An 18,958-nucleotide genomic window follows, 5' to 3' on the forward strand; every position below is an offset into this window, starting at 1 on the left:
AGGCTATGACTAAAACTAAAACAAAATTTGCTGTCAAAAACAACATTGCTGGGCGCACAATGGCACAACATTCAGAGGTCTCCACAAATCTGTTTTCCTATGATCAGCAAAAGTAGGGGTGTCAACTCCTTGCGTGAGTTGTATTCATACAAGATGATAGTCTATTCAAAGACAATGATGTGTGCTGTCGTCGTGCACAATGCCATTCACTCCGTCCAGTTTCATTAATCCATTGTTTAGGGAATGAACTGATGACAATAATACATCATCCTCTATAATCAGTACTATGTAAGTGATGCAATATGTCTATCAAATATTTTTGATGTTTTATTGAAAGGCAATCAAAAGCTAGAGCACAGCTCTAAATTGTAAATTGTATCAGTAGTTGCCAAGTAAGCTTATCAAAGATTGTTTGATCTATGTTTGCTATAGCCACACTAGAGCGATTTGTTTAACTCTCTAAACCAGCAATGTGTGAGTGATAATTCTGTGAATCAACTATCATTTAATATCAAGGCAATGTTGCTCTTCCATGGGCAGAGGGAGAGGGCATAAGATTGCATTGGGGATAATGGCTTGCGCAGTCTTCTCAGGCAATGGCATCTGGCACAGTGATTGGTTTTAATATTGTATCACCCAAACCACACCTACTGTATGCATAATGTAACAGGTATAAGGCTTTTTAGAGATAAGGCATGGTGTCCCAAGATAGCAACTTTTGCACAGGAGCGCCCCTTCCACAAGTTAAAGTCACTTTGTAATTTTGAATGCCACAAGAGACCATCCATTAAAAGATGAGAATGGTTTCTTAAAAAATTGCCCTGAAAACACATCTATCAGGAGAACATTAGGGGAGGTAAATGCAAATTCCCATAGAAAGTAGGCGTCATTCATTTCCACCGTTCCACGTTTTTTTCTCCCCCCTTTGTACATATTATTAGGGCATTAACTACTTGTGATTTTTGCAAGTCGACTCGACTTAGTAAAAAGTTGAGTTGAAGTCGACTTTATCGTTTGATGACATCATCACATCACATCACACGCGACCCCCCAATTATTTTGGGGGGTCCCCAGATGATTAACTTAATGTGCAACATTGTTTTCTCACTCAACTGTAGACAAACAAACATAAAGTTTAAGTATATAGGGGGTATCTGCACATTTCTAAAGTGACAATTTAAGGACATTTTAATACCTCTCTAAAATGACAAGTTAAACATTGGCCAAATTGTCAAATATTAGAGGCAGAAAATGTGAAAATAGCAGATCTACTGTACATGCTCACAACGCGTGTGAGCATGTAAATTATTACTATTTTCACAATATAACCGTGTTATACAAAAAACAAAATGTAATGCCTCAACTCTTTGTGCTCGTAGGGTGGGGGGTCCCCAGTTAAAATATGATTATTTTGGGGGTCACAGTCTGAAAAGGTTGAGAACCACTGCATTAAAAGGCTTTGCTTTGCGAAAAAAGTTTACACATTTGAAACTTGGATATACGAGGTTTCTGCCCGACAGTGACGTTATGCTACGGTATGTCGATGAATTGAATAGTGTACATAGGACCACGATCCCCAGGGCCTTTTTTGTGTTATCCTTTTAACCTTAATGTCTGACCTCGTGTTCCTCGTTCTGTTTACATTTCTGACCGACGAAGTATTCAATTATCACTCCAAATCATTTCTAATGCTCAATGTATGCTCTGTTGCGTTGCGTGCTGAAATTGACCCGATCTACAAGCTCACAATGTGTCGCATTGTGAGTTTGTAGATCGGGCTATTTGTGGGCACATCGCATGACGAAGTGCAAATCGGACACCACTCTCCTTTTCACAATTATTCACTCTTGGGTGGAGAGAGCGAAGCAGGATTTGTGAGGCAGTGGTAAGTACCGCTGTTTGAATTGTGTGACGGTGGGTAGAGTGTGGATGCCGCCGCCACTGTGTCTTTCCTTGCGTAACTGGGGCAACAGTCTGCAAACCCCAGGGAGTCTTGAGAATGTAAGACATGGACAATGGGGGCTCCTGTGTACTGTTGTCCCCGGTTTCCTAGACGCCAGTGGTGGAAGAAGTACTAGACATTTTTCTTCCTTAATCCATTAAGAAAGATTTCTGAGAGAACACCATATGGGGGCCTCAAATTAGCTCTTGAAACGGGGCTCCAGATCTTTAAGGCCGGGCCCGCATAAACACAATTCAATTCAATTCAGTGTTTCCCCTAGGATGGAGTTGTAACTGTGGCAGGCTCGGCTCTTCATGCACGGGCGCAAAAAAAAAAGAAAAAAGGTTCTTTTGTCCTGTTTTTTTGGGGTGGTTTCCTCATTGTAGGCAACAGGTGATTTGGATGGACAATCGGATATTCCTACAGCGTAGAATTCACTGTGCCCGTTGAAAATGCTAAAACAAAACACAACCCATTCTAGCGAGCTGGCGCTGCAGCCTCGCTAAGACCTACCATGAAAACACGGGTGGCCCAATTATACTTTATCGCACGCCGGTGTGTGACGCATCTACAGTACAAGCTCACAAAGCGCCTCATAAAAAGATAAAATGTCCTCAGAAATCTACCGTGGCGGCCAAAATCAAGGCGAGGCGGGCCGCCATGGTAAAATGCATAGCCTATAGGGGAAACGTTGCAAATGTATTAAAGTGTCAAATCACAACAAGTTGTCTCAAGACACCGACAGTCCCACCCTGAGCAAGCAATTTTGCGACAGTGGCAACGAAAAAAACTCCCCCTTAACTGGAAGAAACATCAGGCAGACCCAGGCTCTAGGGTGGCCAACTGCCTCGACTGTGTCAGGGGGGAAAGAAAGAGAGACAGAGGAGAGACAGAGAGAGAGAGATACAAGCAAATACAAGTAGATTAGTATGTGAACGGTCACAGCTTGTATCTTTGTGTGTATCTCTGTCTATAACGTCTGACACTGTGGCTCTATGGTGTATATGTATATATATATATATATATATATATATATATATATATATATATATAACTGGCGGCCCGGGGGCCACATGCGGCCCCCACCTTCACTTAACTCACTTAGCGCCGGTCGACTCCCAGATTGACATTGTTATTATGGACGTCCCTGCCGATAGACTTTAATCGACTTTTATATAAAAGCATTGTTTAAGCATTTATGTGGGTTAATCGACGGAGCAAATCGGTTTCCTTACCTTCAGCTCGTTATAACACGAAACCGTGAAAAAAAAGGATACGATTATGACGTCACCGCTAAACCAGGCCTCGTCTGTTTACAATAGCATCTGCTAGCCGTTAGGCTCAATGCAAACCATCGTCCATCACGCAGCTTCACTAGGTCGGATTTTGATTCGAAATTTTGTGTGTGGCGTCTGTATGGGCAACGATCCGTTGCCCACACCGATGGTGGTTTTTAGACGATCAAGCACGAATTGAACAGGATTGAGCACAGATGGGGGGCCGCTGATCTCCCATTGTTGCTGTCACCTTCCCATCCTTCAAACATGGTTTCTTCTGAAGGTTTTAGTGTTACGATGGCGCACTCTAGTGGTCTTTTGGTGGTGGTTTATCATCATGGCTTTGAAAACAATGAAATTACACCCTATCATGTTGATAAAATATAGCTATTTCCTGGCAGTTTTAGCGCACATCCATATTTTAAGTTCGCAGGGAATGGGGTTAATGCGGCCCGCAGGTTAATACCGGAATACTGATATATTATTGATTTCAGCTGTTACAATTCCAAACATGACCTGCTTTAATTCTGTCAGTCTATATTAGTAGCTTAATGACTAGTATAGTAGTATTAAAATGTATTTTTATGTCCAATGTATTTGTATTTAGGTACATAAAGTTAACATGGCTATATAACTAAATGCGTTTGAAATTAAATAAAAGATGTTACATTTTAGGATTCCAATTAAAAAATAACAAAAAAATATTCAGGATTCCAATTCAAAAGAAGTAAAAATAGCCGATCTACAAGCTCAAAACGCATCGCAGCGCGATGCGTTTTGCGCTTGTAGATCTGCTATTTTTGCTTCTTTTGCATGAGATACTAGAATGACAAAGTAGGATGTAGCAATATGCAATGTGGCCCTCTGGAGTGAAGGTGGAAATATAGTGGCCCTCGCCATCATCAAAGTTGCCCACCCCTGCCATAGAGACCTACAAGCTCAAAACGCATCGCAACATTTCTTGAGCTTGTAGATCAGATTTTTGCTATTTTTGTGTGACACTGTCAGTGTAGGATGACGAAGTAGGGCATTCATTTAAGAAAAAATCTTAAAAAGTTGAAATAATGGAGATACGTGCTTTCCACCCGATATCTCTCACCACCATCGCGCCTAATTGCTCTTGACAGATGATAATTATCATGTGTGATTCGTTCCGTCTGCTCATCCAACGAAACCGCCACGCTCGCAATCAGGGAATTAGATGGGATGTGTTCTTTAGCTTATGTGTGGCAATTAGCGGCGACCTTTCCTATCTAAAGGTCACGGAATAAGATGTTACCAATTACGCGGTTTTCGTATAGATGTTGCTGTCGCCATGCCCTCATTCACAGAAGAAGAGTTAATTATAGTAAGCACAACCTGAGGTGGCACCAGATAGCATACTGTTGGTGTCAGACGGAATGACGCTGATTCCTATAAGGATATGGTCTAGAACAGTTAAGACCTTCCAGAAAAACGCGGGCAAAAATCCTTGATTATGCGGGCAAAAATCCTTGATTTTATGCAGGGTGAAATATGCTGGGGTTTATGTGATTTTATGCGGTGAAATATGCAGGTATTTACGAAAGCTGTCAACGTGTCGCCTGGCGACGCGTTGAGAGCTTGTAGATCTACTATTCTCACTAGTTTAGAAATGGGGCTACATGGTAGCATATTTTTTGCCTTTCTGAAATGACGCCTCTGTGTCATATTTTTATACATTTGAAAACTTCTGCATAATGAGCACCTTCTACTTTTGGTACTTTAAGTACATTTTGATGCCAATACTTTTGTATTTTAAGTACATTTAGAATGCTGGACTTGTAACAGAGTATTTCCATATTGCAGTACTGATACTTAGCACTTGAGTAAAAAATGTGAGTACCTTTTCCACCTGGGGTGAAACGTCTCTCCTGCTCCTCAGAACGGCAGTGCCCAGTGTGAGGCCATCTCCTGCCCTCCCCCACAGTGCCAGCCGGGCACACAGCCTGCCTACATGAAGGGCGCCTGCTGCAAGGAGTGCCAGCGTGAGTCACTTTCTTCACTATGCCTCCTACACATTAATATGTGTTTTACACTCTCCAGCTCACTGTTGGACATTAACACAGTCCCTGCCGAAAATAACCCTTTCTATGTAGCTCCCTGCCAGGCCCGATAATCCAGAGAATTTAATAAGCTTGAATTAAAATATATATATTTTTAATAAAAAAAAACTAAACCTCTCGGACTAAACCTCTTGATCGCTGCACCATTACCATGGCAACCGGCAACCGGAAGCAGATCCTTCCGAGCCATGGGATGGTTCCGTTCACTCACTGTTTATACAACACGGGAGCTAGTTCTTGAACGGATGGTCGCTTTTTCAAAGTTTTTATTTTTATTTTGACGCTGTGGACAACGTAAACACGCAAGATTCATGGTCGGAGTCCGATCGTGCACGATGGATATTCTCGCGACCACGTTAAAAGGTAAGAGAAGAAAGGCAGGGCGCTACATAGCGCTTTCTGTCTGTGTTGCGCGTGTGTGTGCGTGCGTATGTGAACCCACTAACTCACTCGCACGCTCTTGTTTGGTGCACGCATCGCACATGATCCTACAACATGTAGCGTACGTACAAATAAACACATCTGTTCACACGCATGCACGCTCGCACACACACAAACATGTTTGTATTACTCTACTTGTGGGGACTTAGGGTTGTTGTTGTTGTCTCCGCAAGGCCGTCCGTCTGTCTGTCCGTCCGTCCGTCTGTGTGTGTGTGTGTGTGTGTGTGTGTGTGTGTGTGTTACCAGCTAATCTCCCCACAGTTGGCCCGGTTGCTGCCAAACTGTGTTGCTGTGAAACACAGATGTGAAACACAGATGTGAACCTGAACATGTGAGTTGCGAATCTGGGTATGGGAGTTGCAAATTATGAGACTGTTCTGACTCCATAGACATCATCCTGTATGCCAAAATGTCCTGATATATATATATATATATTTTTACCATGGTAAAATATCAGGAGAACAAGTGTAATTGCGACCGTAGGGAGAATTTACTATCAAATCCGGCAGAACCTTGACCCATCAGTGCGTAAGTACCTCTTCTTTGCTGTCTCACTGTTTGTTTGTCTGTTTGTTTGTTTGTTTGTTTTGCTTGCCTGTGTGTGTGTGTGTGTGTGTGTGTGTGTGTGTGTGTGTGTGTGTGTGTGTGTGTGTGTGTGTGTGTGTGTGTGTGTGTGTGTGTGTGTGTCCTTCGATATATTTCTGATGCCACCTGATGTTGCATGGCAGTCCTCTACTTTATCATTATAGAAGAAACCTTTTCACAAAGTGAGGAAAATAGACTGCTGCTGTTGTTAGTCATGACTGCCAGTTCCCACCTGATGTTGTGTGGGAGTTCTGACTGCTCCAGACCGTACTGAATAACTGCTAGCTTGCAGAATGTCTTCAGAGTAGGACTCAAGTCTAAGATGTACAGTTCTTTAGTGGCTGCTGAAAATAATCCATGGCGTCCTCCATAGATGATGATACGATTTCCCACCACGCAACAGCCCATGTCAAACCCTAAACACAGTGTATTGCCCTTGGGCTCAATCTTCTTCCAGGAGAAGGTCTCTGGATTGAATTTCCATAGAACATTTAAACTGGAAGTTCCTCGACCGCCAAGTATGTAGAGTTCTCCATTGTATGCAAAGGCTGAACGACCAATGTGTCCTGCTGGAAGAAAATGGTCAGGCGTGCTCATCCAGCAATTGGTCTCTGTGTCATACACTTTGACATTGTTGCACCAGAAGCCCACAAATACAAACATCTTTGTCCCGATGATGGTGGCAGAGTGACTATATGAAGCAGGTGGTGGAGTGCCTCTGGTGTTAATTAGAAGCCATACCATTGTGGTGGTGTCTAACATGTACATGTCATTAGGCCTATGGAAAACAGGATACCATTTAAATGTCTGTCCTCCGTGGATATACATGACCTTTCCCAAGACACAGGCTGAGTGGTACATCCTCCCCTCTGGAACAGTCCCAGAAACCATGTGCTTGAACCATCTGTGGGTGCCGACGTTGAATGAATGGATCTCATTGCAGTCAGGATACCTTATGTGCTTTCTGTGCCACCCTCCCCAGATGTAGACAGAATCTTCTATGAGCACAGCTGTGTGGTTCCAGCGGTCGCAGGGAACCTCAGGGGGACGTTCTCTTCCAGTTATCACTGGAGGCACCTTCACCCAGCGTAACGACACCGTGTTGAAGATGCTCACACCGATCTCATCACTGCACCAGAAATGTACTCCTCCAAAGGAGTACACTTGGTTTCCTACTGTCACTGCAGTGTAAGGTCGAAATGAAAAGAATGGTATCTCTGGTCCTCTCTTTGGAAACAATGTGCAGCACAGCATTTCTCACACTAGCTGTCACAAGGGCTGGTGAAGGACTCAAGAGGGGACTTCACTGACAGGTTGCACGGACCCCTCTACTGAAGAATCCCAAGACTGAGAAACATGAACCTGTAAGTCACAGGAAATTAGGAAACCACTAGTTTTCTCTTCCTAATAGTTGAGAAAGGATAACTGTGGAGGCAATTCTCACGTAGGGACCAGAAATACCCCAACGAAGTGGGGCCACAAATATACTGAAAACAACCACACTTCGAAATTACCAAGATAATTTACTGAGAAGAATGGCATGCAGCCGCTAATATAGACCATGATGATGTCTTTGACAATGTCACAAACTGACGTCACTTTGTGACATATTCATCAACGTCACAAGCTCACGAGGGGATGGGGATGTCCACAATGTTGAAACTGGGAATCCACATGCTCACAATGTGAATATGTGCGTTCCTGCGTAGAATTTTATGCCTTTATTGATAGAGATAGACAGTAGGCTGAGAGATGGAGAGTGACGTTGCAGCAAAAGCCGCCGGGACTTGAACTGGCCCAGGAGGCGGGCCGAGGCCATCGTTTAGTTTCTTTTGGTATAATAATTGTTTGGTATGTTCATCTGTTATTCTAACTCATTGTGTGACTCGCAGGACTAATCTAATTGATTCTCGTCTCATGTCATATAATGTATGTGCATGGCTGTAATGTAGATCCCTGGTGTCATTGGTATACGGGCATACATGGGTCTGCCCATATATGGGTCATAAATTGGCGGTTCTGAACAACCGGCCATCTGTCAGTTTCTTTATGAGCGGTGCTAGCTGCTCCAATAAGTGACTTTGTGGGTATATATCGTCGTTGTCGGGTGGAGATTTTGTATGTCCGAAACCACTAGTTTTTATAATTTAAAACATTTTACTAAAGTAGTGAAAACAGCCGATCTACAAGCACAAGGCGTTGTGTGCTTGTAGATCTGCTGTTTTAACTACTTTAGTGCAACTGCCTTGTCTGATGAAGCACGGCTTTACTTCGTGAAAAAATGTACAAATTTGAAACTTGAAGATACAAGGTTTCTGCTCGACAGTGATGATGGGTGCAGAGGTTGACCTCAGGACTAAGCGTGGGACACTAATCGCTATTAACCTTAATAATAATGATTTAAAAAAATCAACACTCAAAATAATCATATCGCATGGTTTTTAATTCATCATGAAATCATTCTCCGTTAAGCACTGACATCATTTACATTTTGACGAACTATATCCGGTTCCATGCACTTAAACCCTCCAAAAGACCAGTCCAACTAGTCACATCTCCCTGCAACAAAACAGTTTTAAGGCCAGACCGTACCATTGCAACTAGTCGCAACTCAGAGAGAGAGAGAGAGAGAGAGAGAGAGAGAGAGAGATGATCATCAAGGCTTGTAGATCAGCTATATTTGAAAATTATAAATATTTCAGCCTGTAGTCCTAAATCACCTAATGACATGTCCAAAGTAGGGGCAACAGGTTGAAAGTGATTAATTACCATGATGCATACCATGCACTGTAACTATATATTATTTTATAAATATTTCCGTGTCAAGAGAATCCAGAGAGTCCGTCCCCAAAACTAAAATGAAAAGAAGGCAGTGCTGAATAGCCTAATATGGATTCATTGTCATAGTTATAATGCTTGGCGTGGACTAGCCTTTAACAGGGGTCTTCAACAGGGGTCCGGGACCCCTAGGGTAAATATGTATTTTAGACGCAATATGCCTGGCTAAAGCGATAAAAAGCAGTGAAAGAAAACATTTTAACACCCATCTTTTCTTTTCTCTAATTACAATCTAATAAAATATGAACCCTTGTTGTAAAAAAAAGTTGTTCTTTAAGACACCCAAAATAGGGCAAACCCTGAAGCCGAAAGTGTGAGCTTGTAGATCCGCTATTTTTGGTCCATGACCCCGGGACACACAACTATAAATCAGGCCTAAATCAGACCTTGACTTTCCAAAGAAGTTTAGGGATAAGGGTTGAAAATAGGGCCCTTGACTAATCCTCACTCTAACATCTAAATCCTAACCCCTAGCATGAATCGTGTCCAAATTATTATTATTTTTTTAACCATAATACAACCATTTCTCTTATGAGGACCAGGAAAATTGTTCTCACAAGGCGTTTATTTCTCAAATTGTATATAGGCCTACTTGAAGGGACATTTGGTCCTCACCAGTATAGCAATACAAGTACACACATACGCACGCACACACGCACACGCACGCGCACACACACGCACGCACGCACGCACGCACGCACACACACAGTACAAAGCACGCCTCCAGTATGAAGGCTTGCTTCACAGCTGACCAGGGCTGTGCTGCGTTGCTAAGCTATGCCTCCCACCATGCCTCATGAGACCAACCATCCTCATACTGTACACGTGATGGACATGTCAGTTATTCACCAGCAACACACTGTAAACACACACAGAGCAAGGGGCAAACACTGTTCGCTGGGATTGAAGCTCATATCGTCGTTGTCGGATGGAAACCTTGTATGTCCATAACCGTTCGTTTTGTATTTATCATCTAAAAAATGTTACTAAACTAGTGAAAACAGCCGATCTACAAGCACAAAACGCCTCGCATTGCGAGGCGTGTAGATCGGCTGTTTTCGCTAGTCTTGTGCGACGGTCTTGTATGATGAAGCAGGGCTTTGCTTTACCAAAAAACGTACACATTTGAAACTTGGAGATACGAGGTTTCTGCCCGACAGTGACGGTATACCGGGTTCTCGTTCAGCTTGCTGTTCCCACTAATGGCCCAGCAGATGTCGCACTTTCACCTTCTTTTTTTTACTAAAAGTAAAAGTAGCAATTGATTGATTGATGTAATATTTTATTAACAGTGTGCAAAAAGTGCAGTGGTACGTTTATACAATGATGTTAAAAAGGATAACACAAAAAGCTTGTTTACATTGTGGTCTTCAAAGCTGTATTCAATTCATCAAGACATTTAAACACATCATTTTGTCTAGGACCAGTTGCAAATTGCGTACAGGTGCTCTTATGGCGGTTTTGAAGGAGGGCTGGGAGTCTGTCACATTGTGATGGCTGGGCATTCCACATTTGGTAGCATAACACATTAGTAGAACAAATGTACCATACCATAATGTAGACATAAAAGTACTGTAAAGGCCTGTATGTTAAAATGTAATCTTACAGTATTGGCATTAAAATATACTTCAAGTACCAAAAGTAATCGTTATGCAGAATGTCCCTTTTCTTTTTCCCTAAAAGGTTTTCCAAATGTGTCAAAACCTTTCAAAAAGCTCACAACTCGTCCTATCACGACGTGAGCTTATAGTATATAATGGGGCAAATGGTCCATGTAGGCAATGTTTTGTACGTTTTCAAATAATAGTGAAGTAAAAAGTAGAGATGAACCAGTGGTGTAGAGATATCAATTATTGAAAACATGGAATAAACTGTATATGTCAAGTACAGTATTTACTAGGCTACTTACCACCATCGCTGGAGTCTACAGTATATGCACGAGATGTAAACATAAGTTCCTGTTTACAGACAGTGGATGAAAAAAGTACTCAAATGTTTTACTTACAGTAGGTAAGAGTATCAATACTGCAATGTAGAAACACTCTGTTAGGCTGCACCCACACCAAAGTACCTATGAGAGTGGATTCCCCATTCCGCTAATGCGTTTCAATGAGTATGGAACATTTTTTGCAGAAATCCTCTTCTGGCATGAAACCACTCCATCCCCATTGAAATGCATTTTTTTTTTACTCATGTTTCTATGTCAGTGGTTCTCAAACCTTTTCATGTCAAGGACCCCCAAAATGATATGTATTTGGCCACGGACCCCCATCTCAAAATATTTCGTTCCAGGGACCCCCCAGAAGCAACATTTTAGTTTAGTTTTTCTTACTTTTTCTCTTAAAAAAAGACATATATTCAAAGATTTGCACACATTTTCACATCTTTTCAAAAATAGCAGATCTACAAGCTCGCAGTGCGGCACTCGGTGCCGCGCTGTGAGCTTGTATATCTGCTATTTTTCAATAGCTAAAGTATAAAATAATTAGGGCCCCTCCACCAGTGTGACACCCCTGCGCACACACACACACACACACACACACACACACACACACACACACACACACACACGCGCGCGGCCGCGCGCGCGTTGGGTTCACCCTGAGGGGAAGATGTAGAAGGAAATAACGTATTTTCTTATTTCCTCTAGGCTTTATTCTTAAGGCAGCGCTCTCTCTCTCTCCCTCACTGATGCTGCCGTGCATAATGCAGAGCATGAAGGTTGTTTGGTTTTGGTCTCACTCATCAATAGCCGTTGTGCGTTGGCTATGTTCTCTCGGCAGATGAATAATTCTGTTTCATCGCATACAGTATATCCACACTTTAGATAGAATTCAGTTTTTTTTCCCCCAGTCCTGCATACTTGCACGCACGCGTATGCACACTCTCTCTCTCTCTCTCTCTCTCTCTCTCTCTCTCTCTCTCTCTCTCTCTCTCTCTCTCTCTCTCTCTCTCTCTCTCACACACACACGCACACACTATATATTTACATCACTTGTGGGGACATTACATAGACTTCCATTCATTTTTATGCAAGTCCTGTGGCCTTACCCTAACCTCTATCCCTAAACCTACCCCCTAACCCTAAACCTAACCGTTGTGGGGACCTACTATTTTGTCCCCACACTGTCAGAGGTCCCCTGCAGGTGACTGTGTGAACATGCGTTTAGTCCCCATAAGTATAGCTAGACACACACACACACACACACACACACACACACACACACACACACACACACACACACACACACACACACACACACAGTGTGGACTCTTATTACGCTGCGTACCCCGTGTCTCCTCTCAGGTTCCCTCTGTTCACCTCCAAAGTGATTTTTCACAGATGGATATTAGCTTTACTCACCTCAGGTTTTCCTCTTGTTTTGACTCAAATTGCCCACAAAAGGGGCTCATACATTATTAGTTTTCTTTACCCCAAAAGTAATGATAGTGGCCTGGTTGCTTGAGAACACCATGTATCTTGTTCTATACGAGGTTGGTTAACTTGGGGGCATGGGGGCGCAGTAGGTAGCGCTGTCGCCTCACAGCTAGAAGGTCTTGGGTTTGAATCTCACTGGGGATGTTGGGGGCTTGTTCTCTCTTTCGCGTCATCAGTGCCAATACCCTAGGTGGGGTTGGCGAAAAGGCCTTTCTGTGTTGAGTTAGCATGTTCTTCCTGTGTCTCCTAAAGTAGGTATACCTCACAAAAACATGCAGTAATCCTGGTCTATTATATTGCCTCCCACTGGCCAGCCGGGGTGCCCGATGAAGGGGAAAAGGAACTGGTTGGAATAACGTGTTCCTTCCACGCGCTATGTCCAACCGGGGAAACTCCCCCCTGTCAGGTGAAGAGAAGTGGCTTGGACTCCTCATGCATTGAAGGAAGCATGAGGTCAGTCCGTTGCTCTCCCCAGGTTGGCAGAGGGAGTGTAGCGCCCAGGATTACATTAGATAATTGACACTGGGTGAAAAAAAAGGGTTGTTGTTCTAATATTTGCTTTCAAATAATATGAGCTTGGTTCAAGAATCGTTTCGCATTGCGCTCATCAGTAGCACCAGCACCAGCCTATAGCATATTGTTTATTGATTGGATTGATGGAATTTACCTTAATCTATTTGGATTCATACATACATTATCAATATCTTTGTGTTTTGGATACACCGGTATATATATAGGCTGGCATATATTATGTATTTTTATTTTTACCCAGCCCTTGTGTGAAGTGCATTCCGCTCAGATCCTGCATCACTGCATAATGTACGTCCTCCCACACACACACACATGGCTTGGTTTGCTCTGTCCCACTGCGAGGTTCTTCACACTCCCATCCAGGTGCCACTTTAGCCGTTAATAATCTGCTTGTGTTGACATCGTTTAAGCTTTACCCATACCGTTAGGTCACAGCAACAATGGGGGGGGGTGTGATGATCGCTATGACTCATAAGCTGTTGTTATGTTGCGTGCACATTACAAGAGGCTAGGGTGATCCGCTGTAACCACTTGAGCCTATGGCATCCACATTCCTGGGGGAACGCTCGCCTGGAATAGCCGATCAAGAAGAGAGAAAGAAGAGGCCATTAATTACAGTGCCGACTCTGGTCAAGTTTTACTAAGTATAGAATAGAATAGAATAGAACAGGGGTCTTCAACGTTTTCAGGCCAAGGACCCCTTAGTTGAGAGAGAGATGAAGCAGGGACCCCCACTACCTTTTCATAGATTCCATATAGTTTCATTGTTTGACAGCACAATCATCAGCGTATTTTGGATTCATGTCAATTTGTGTTTTCAGATATTTAACCACTTGAATCAATACTTAATAAACTTGACCTTTCACTCTGTACTTAGACTGCACATTTTTTCCTCTACACCAAACCTCTTTGCTGAAAATAGCCGATCTACAAGCTCACAACGCCTCGGCGCGAGGCATTGTGATCTTGTAGATCAGCTATTTTCGGCTAAAGCTCTCAGAATATGGACACCAGGAGTTCAAGTGGTTAATATAATCAAGGAAAAAAAAAAAGCTTCTATCACACAAAGATTTGGAGGACCCCCTGTAGTAACTCTGAGGACCCCCTAGGGGCCCTGGACCCCTGTTGAAGACCCTTGGAATAGAATAATAGAATAGAATACTTCATTGGCAGTAATCAAAAGCACAGCAATTAAAGCGTCAAAATGAATCAAACCTAAAAGCACACCTAAAAGCCAATGCTTGTTTACAGTACATTATGGTTTCCATCGTGATAGAGGCTCTTAGTGGTTTAATATCCCAAACGATTGGCATGCTCATTGCTCAACTCACAAGACTTTGAATTAATGACAGGAGGAAAGGATGTGGATCCCGGGATCTCCTGGCCCTTTATCATTTATCTCCATACTTATCTTTAAGTATGGAGTAAATCAGTGGATTTTATACAAAGCTTTATAGAAGCTTCCTGCGACTGCAGTTACATTGTTAAATAGGATATCTTCACTGTCGGGCAGAAACCTTGTATCTCCAAGTTTCAAATTTGTACGTTTTCTTCGCAAAGCAAAGCACTGCTTCATCATACAAGGCCGTCGCACAAAGGTAGTGAAAACAGCCGATCTACAAGCACACAATGCCTCGCAGTGCGAGGCGTTGTGTGCTTGTAGATCGGCTGTTTTCACTAGTTTAAATCATTTTTAAAATGATAAATGCAAAGCAAAGTGTTTTGGACATACAAGATTTCCACCCGACAACGGCGATATGTGTGTACACAATCAACTGTACCAACTGCACCTGAAAATAGTGCACAGAACGGTCAAAAGTACAGCAGGTAAATACATGGGTGAATAATATGATCCGACATGTGCAGCGGCAAGGCTCAATGCCTGTTCAGCAGCCCTGACTGAGGGAAGCTGTCCCTTAAGTCTGTTTGTGTAGCATTTTGATACCGCAGCGCTGCCTGTCCTGACAGTAGCAGCATGGAGAGATTGCGGCTACGGGGCGGTTATTGTACTTAATAATCCGTTTTGCCCTGACCTCCTCCACACTGCCTGGTGCACACAATATGTCCGGGAGGGAGGGGGGCTCACCTCTGTCTGTATAACCATCCTCCGTAGCAGTAGTGGAAAATGTATACACATTTATTTATTTTTTTACTTAAAGAGGTGGTGCCATAGTTTTGTACTTTTTCTGGTTTTCATGTGTCTAGGAGGTTGACGGTACTTCATTAGACCCCCTGGTGTGGTTGTTATGAGCAACTATGTATTCCCTTTGCATTTTGGATTTCTTTCTTGAGGCTGCCACCTTGTGGGTCAAATGTGCCGATCCAAAAACACAGAGTGACATCACTATCTGGAGATAATCATCCCCTCCCCTTTTACCATTCACCCAACACACGTGGGTGTGGCTAACTTCAGCTGGGTCACCACCCACCGTGACAACCAGGAATACTTAATGAACTGGTGGGTGTGGCCACATAAAAACCTAATTTTAACTCTTTCTGTACACTTTTTTTTCTTAGTTGCCAGGAAACTGAAGTGATACTGTGGAAATGGGCCCTGGTGTGACATCACACCAGTCCACTTTTTAGGATAGAACCATTCAGACACACCCACTCAGAAAATCACAGAAATGAAAACCAAGGCTTATTTTTTTGGGTGGAGAAATACACTGGGAATAATAAGATAAATACAAATTATGGTGTGGCCCCTTTAAGAAATTGAACAATACTGCAATGTAGAAATACTCTGAATCAAAATGTACTTGAGTAAAAGTACAAAAGTACATTGTGAGTTTGTAGATGGGCTATTTTCAAATGGCCAAAATGTATATACTGTATGGCTGAAGTGGTTACTGTATGTTTTGGTGAGAATATAATCCAAATCTACAAAGTAACTAGTAAAGTTTTCAGATAATTGTAGTGAAGTAAAAGTAGAATATTTGCCTCTGTGATGTGGTGGAGTAGAAGTAAAAGTACAGCAATTTGGAAATGCTTAAGTGTGCAGTATTAGCATAATTAGTTACTTTACGCCACTGCGTCGCAGCTGGCCATGCAACCTGTCAGGATGTTCTTTAATGGTGCTGCTGTGCAGCGTGGATGCGGGGGCTCAGGCTGAATTCTGTTGTTTGTACAGACGTTGTTGTTGTTGTTGTTGGGCCTTTCGGGCTGTGTGGCCGCTATGTGAAATTTCTCGAGAGAACCAAGGGTAGTCACTCAATATGATGCCACTGTCACGTTAACGTGGGCCATCTCTAGGCCAGATTTTTTCTAAAACCTTTTTGTTTTAAGGACACCGACCGCCATTCATTTCTTCCTATGATTATCAATCCTTTTAGCTGGTGACCCGCTGGAACTTTGGGGGTCCCTGGACCACCAACTTTTTGTCATTGACAATCAGGCCATATCGTCAGCATCATGATGATGTTAGAACTGTTTGTACAGGGAGTGTAGGGTTCAGCAGGGGCGTGACAAGGGGTGGGGGAAAGTGGGACTGAGTTACTAGGGCCCAAGGTGGAGGGGCCTTAATTATTTTATACTTTAGCTATTGAAAAATAGCAGATATACAAGATCTGCTATTTTTGAAAAGTCGGGAAGATATGTGCTAATCTTTGAATCTTTGGGTCTCTGGAACTAAATATTTTGAGATGGGGGTCCATGGCCAAATATCATTTTGGGTGTCCTTCACATGAAAAGGTTTGCGCACCACTGACATAGAAACATAGATTTTTCAAAAATAGCAGATACAAAGCTTGTATCTGTTATTTGTCAATACATGGGGGCCCCACAGTGAATCCTTGTACCCAGGGCCCAGAATTTGGTGCGACACCCCTGGGGCTCTGCACACACAGCCCTGAGGGGCACCATGTGTTGTTGTTGAAGGTCAGTGCTTGTGACGTGTTGCTGCTCCGTTCTTCAACCACCTGGCGACGGCACAGACAGGATGTCCAGAATCCAGCTGCACATGGTTGGGCGAGGGCCCAGATCCCTGAGATTTGCTGTCAAACTTGGCAGGCAACTATTGGGCATGAACACTGCGCTGTAGACCACAAACAAACAAACAAACAAACACTCGAAAAGGTCCATGCTCACCACCATGGAGGTTGTGGGTTCAAATCCGTCGCGTTGAAACCATAGAGTAAATAGAGAGCGGATAGCCCCGCCCCCAGCTATTCATTTCAATGCAAGTGCTCAGTGGCGTTTTGAAGCATGTGGAAGTAGCTTATCCAGGTGCATTGTGGGGGAAATTGGCACATATCTACGTGACAAAATGTTTCACGTCGAGACGTAATTACGTCGCGAACGTCACTCGACGTCCATTGAACCCTATTGTAGACCTCAGCGGCGAGCTCTTATGCTCGTACATGTAGTTCCCCCCACCTGCTGTTCCAGCTTTGGCCAGTAGGGGCCGGCTGCTTCAATATTTACAAGCCGTTCTGGGGGCTTGGTTGAAACTGGCTTTGTCGGACGTCTACGTGAACACAATTGGCCCTTGTTTTGGGAAGGTTAGCCAGGCAGGGAGGGTGATAATATTGTTTGGAATTAATAGGTATAACGACTAAATTGGGGAGGAAAAGTTGGTAGAAAACTATTGGCTAATCTAAATTTAAATGTAGAAAAAAATAGAAGAAAGGGTGGTGGTTTGGAGAGCCACGGCCATTCGCACCAAGGTATTCAATATTTGAATACCTTCACATACGCATCCTGGCACACAAACACACAACAGGGCTTTCACGCTACCTGAGGGAGAGGTTTGACTCAAAACGCATTGCCGGCGACTCTGTTTTTTTGCCAAAAAAAAAATGCTGTAAAGGATGCATATTTGAAGTTTAGCATCATACAGTGCTCCTTTTGCCTTTATGGAAAGTCTAGGAATGTCCGCTTTTTATTTTGTGTGGCAATCGTATCGTCAGTACATCTATTTTGGCGATGATAATCAAATTGCCTTGGGTCCAGCGAGGCGTGGCAGCATGGAACCACTGTAGTCCCTGGACGAGCTCTCAAGCATTAACTGACAATCGAGGTGAGGCGATCCAGGTCTCTAATGGTCCCTGAAATGTTACCTTTGGGTTCTTGGGGACTGTAGGCACAACGGTAATGCACTGCTAATTGCAAATTGGATAATTAAGGAATGCGGCTATTGGAGGAGATGGGGGTTGCCGCGAGTTGTCCTGCCGCAGGGATGCAAAACACATTAACCCATTAAGACTGGGAAAGCATCATTTGTCGTTTTAGACCACTTTAACTATTTCATACTTTGGCTTTTAAAAAATAGCAGATCATGGATATATGTATGTATGTATTTTAAGTGAACATTCTTTTTAGATGGAGTCAGCAGAGTCACATCTAATCTAACTATTAATTTACAGAATGTCTTTCTGTCCACCGTCTGTCTACAGTACTCTGATGTCATAGTACTGATGTCACATACTGGCCTCGACACGGAACAACATATGTGGGCATAGGACACAGAACACCATATTTGGGCATAAATGGGTAAAACAGTGCCCAAATTTCTGATGTCACAGATACCGCCGGCTGTACTGCACATGCGTCACCACCATGGTAACATCCACATCCTGACACAATGCCCACATTTGGAGATGGCTGATACGTTTATTCAATCCTTCATATACTGGGCACACCTCCGGTCAAGGTCCTAGTACATATCTTTTTGGGTCCTTGACATGAAAAAGTTTGAGAACCACAGATAGGCCTATATAGAAACAATGTCGTTGTTGGGTGGAAACCTTGTATGTCCAAAACCTTCCTTTTTTGTTATTATTTAAAAAAAATGATTTAAACTAGTGAAAATAGCCGATCTACA

General features: G+C 43.0%; 1 protein-coding gene across 1 annotated transcript in view; it reads left to right on the forward strand.

Annotated features, from left to right (window-relative positions):
* The window catches only part of nell2a (neural EGFL like 2a), a gene marked incomplete at both ends in the record, with an annotated part of 221,277 nt that overhangs the window by 58,568 nt on the left and 143,751 nt on the right, over positions 1-18,958 (forward strand). The window contains one exon of the mRNA XM_080737060.1: positions 5,123-5,225. Coding sequence (XP_080593186.1) covers positions 5,123-5,225 — 103 coding nt within the window. The remainder of the gene's footprint in view (positions 1-5,122; positions 5,226-18,958) is intronic.

This window comes from Nannobrachium achirus (genome assembly GCF_963921795.1).
Source record: "Nannobrachium achirus genome assembly, chromosome: 11".
Lineage (NCBI taxonomy): Eukaryota > Metazoa > Chordata > Actinopteri > Myctophiformes > Myctophidae > Nannobrachium > Nannobrachium achirus.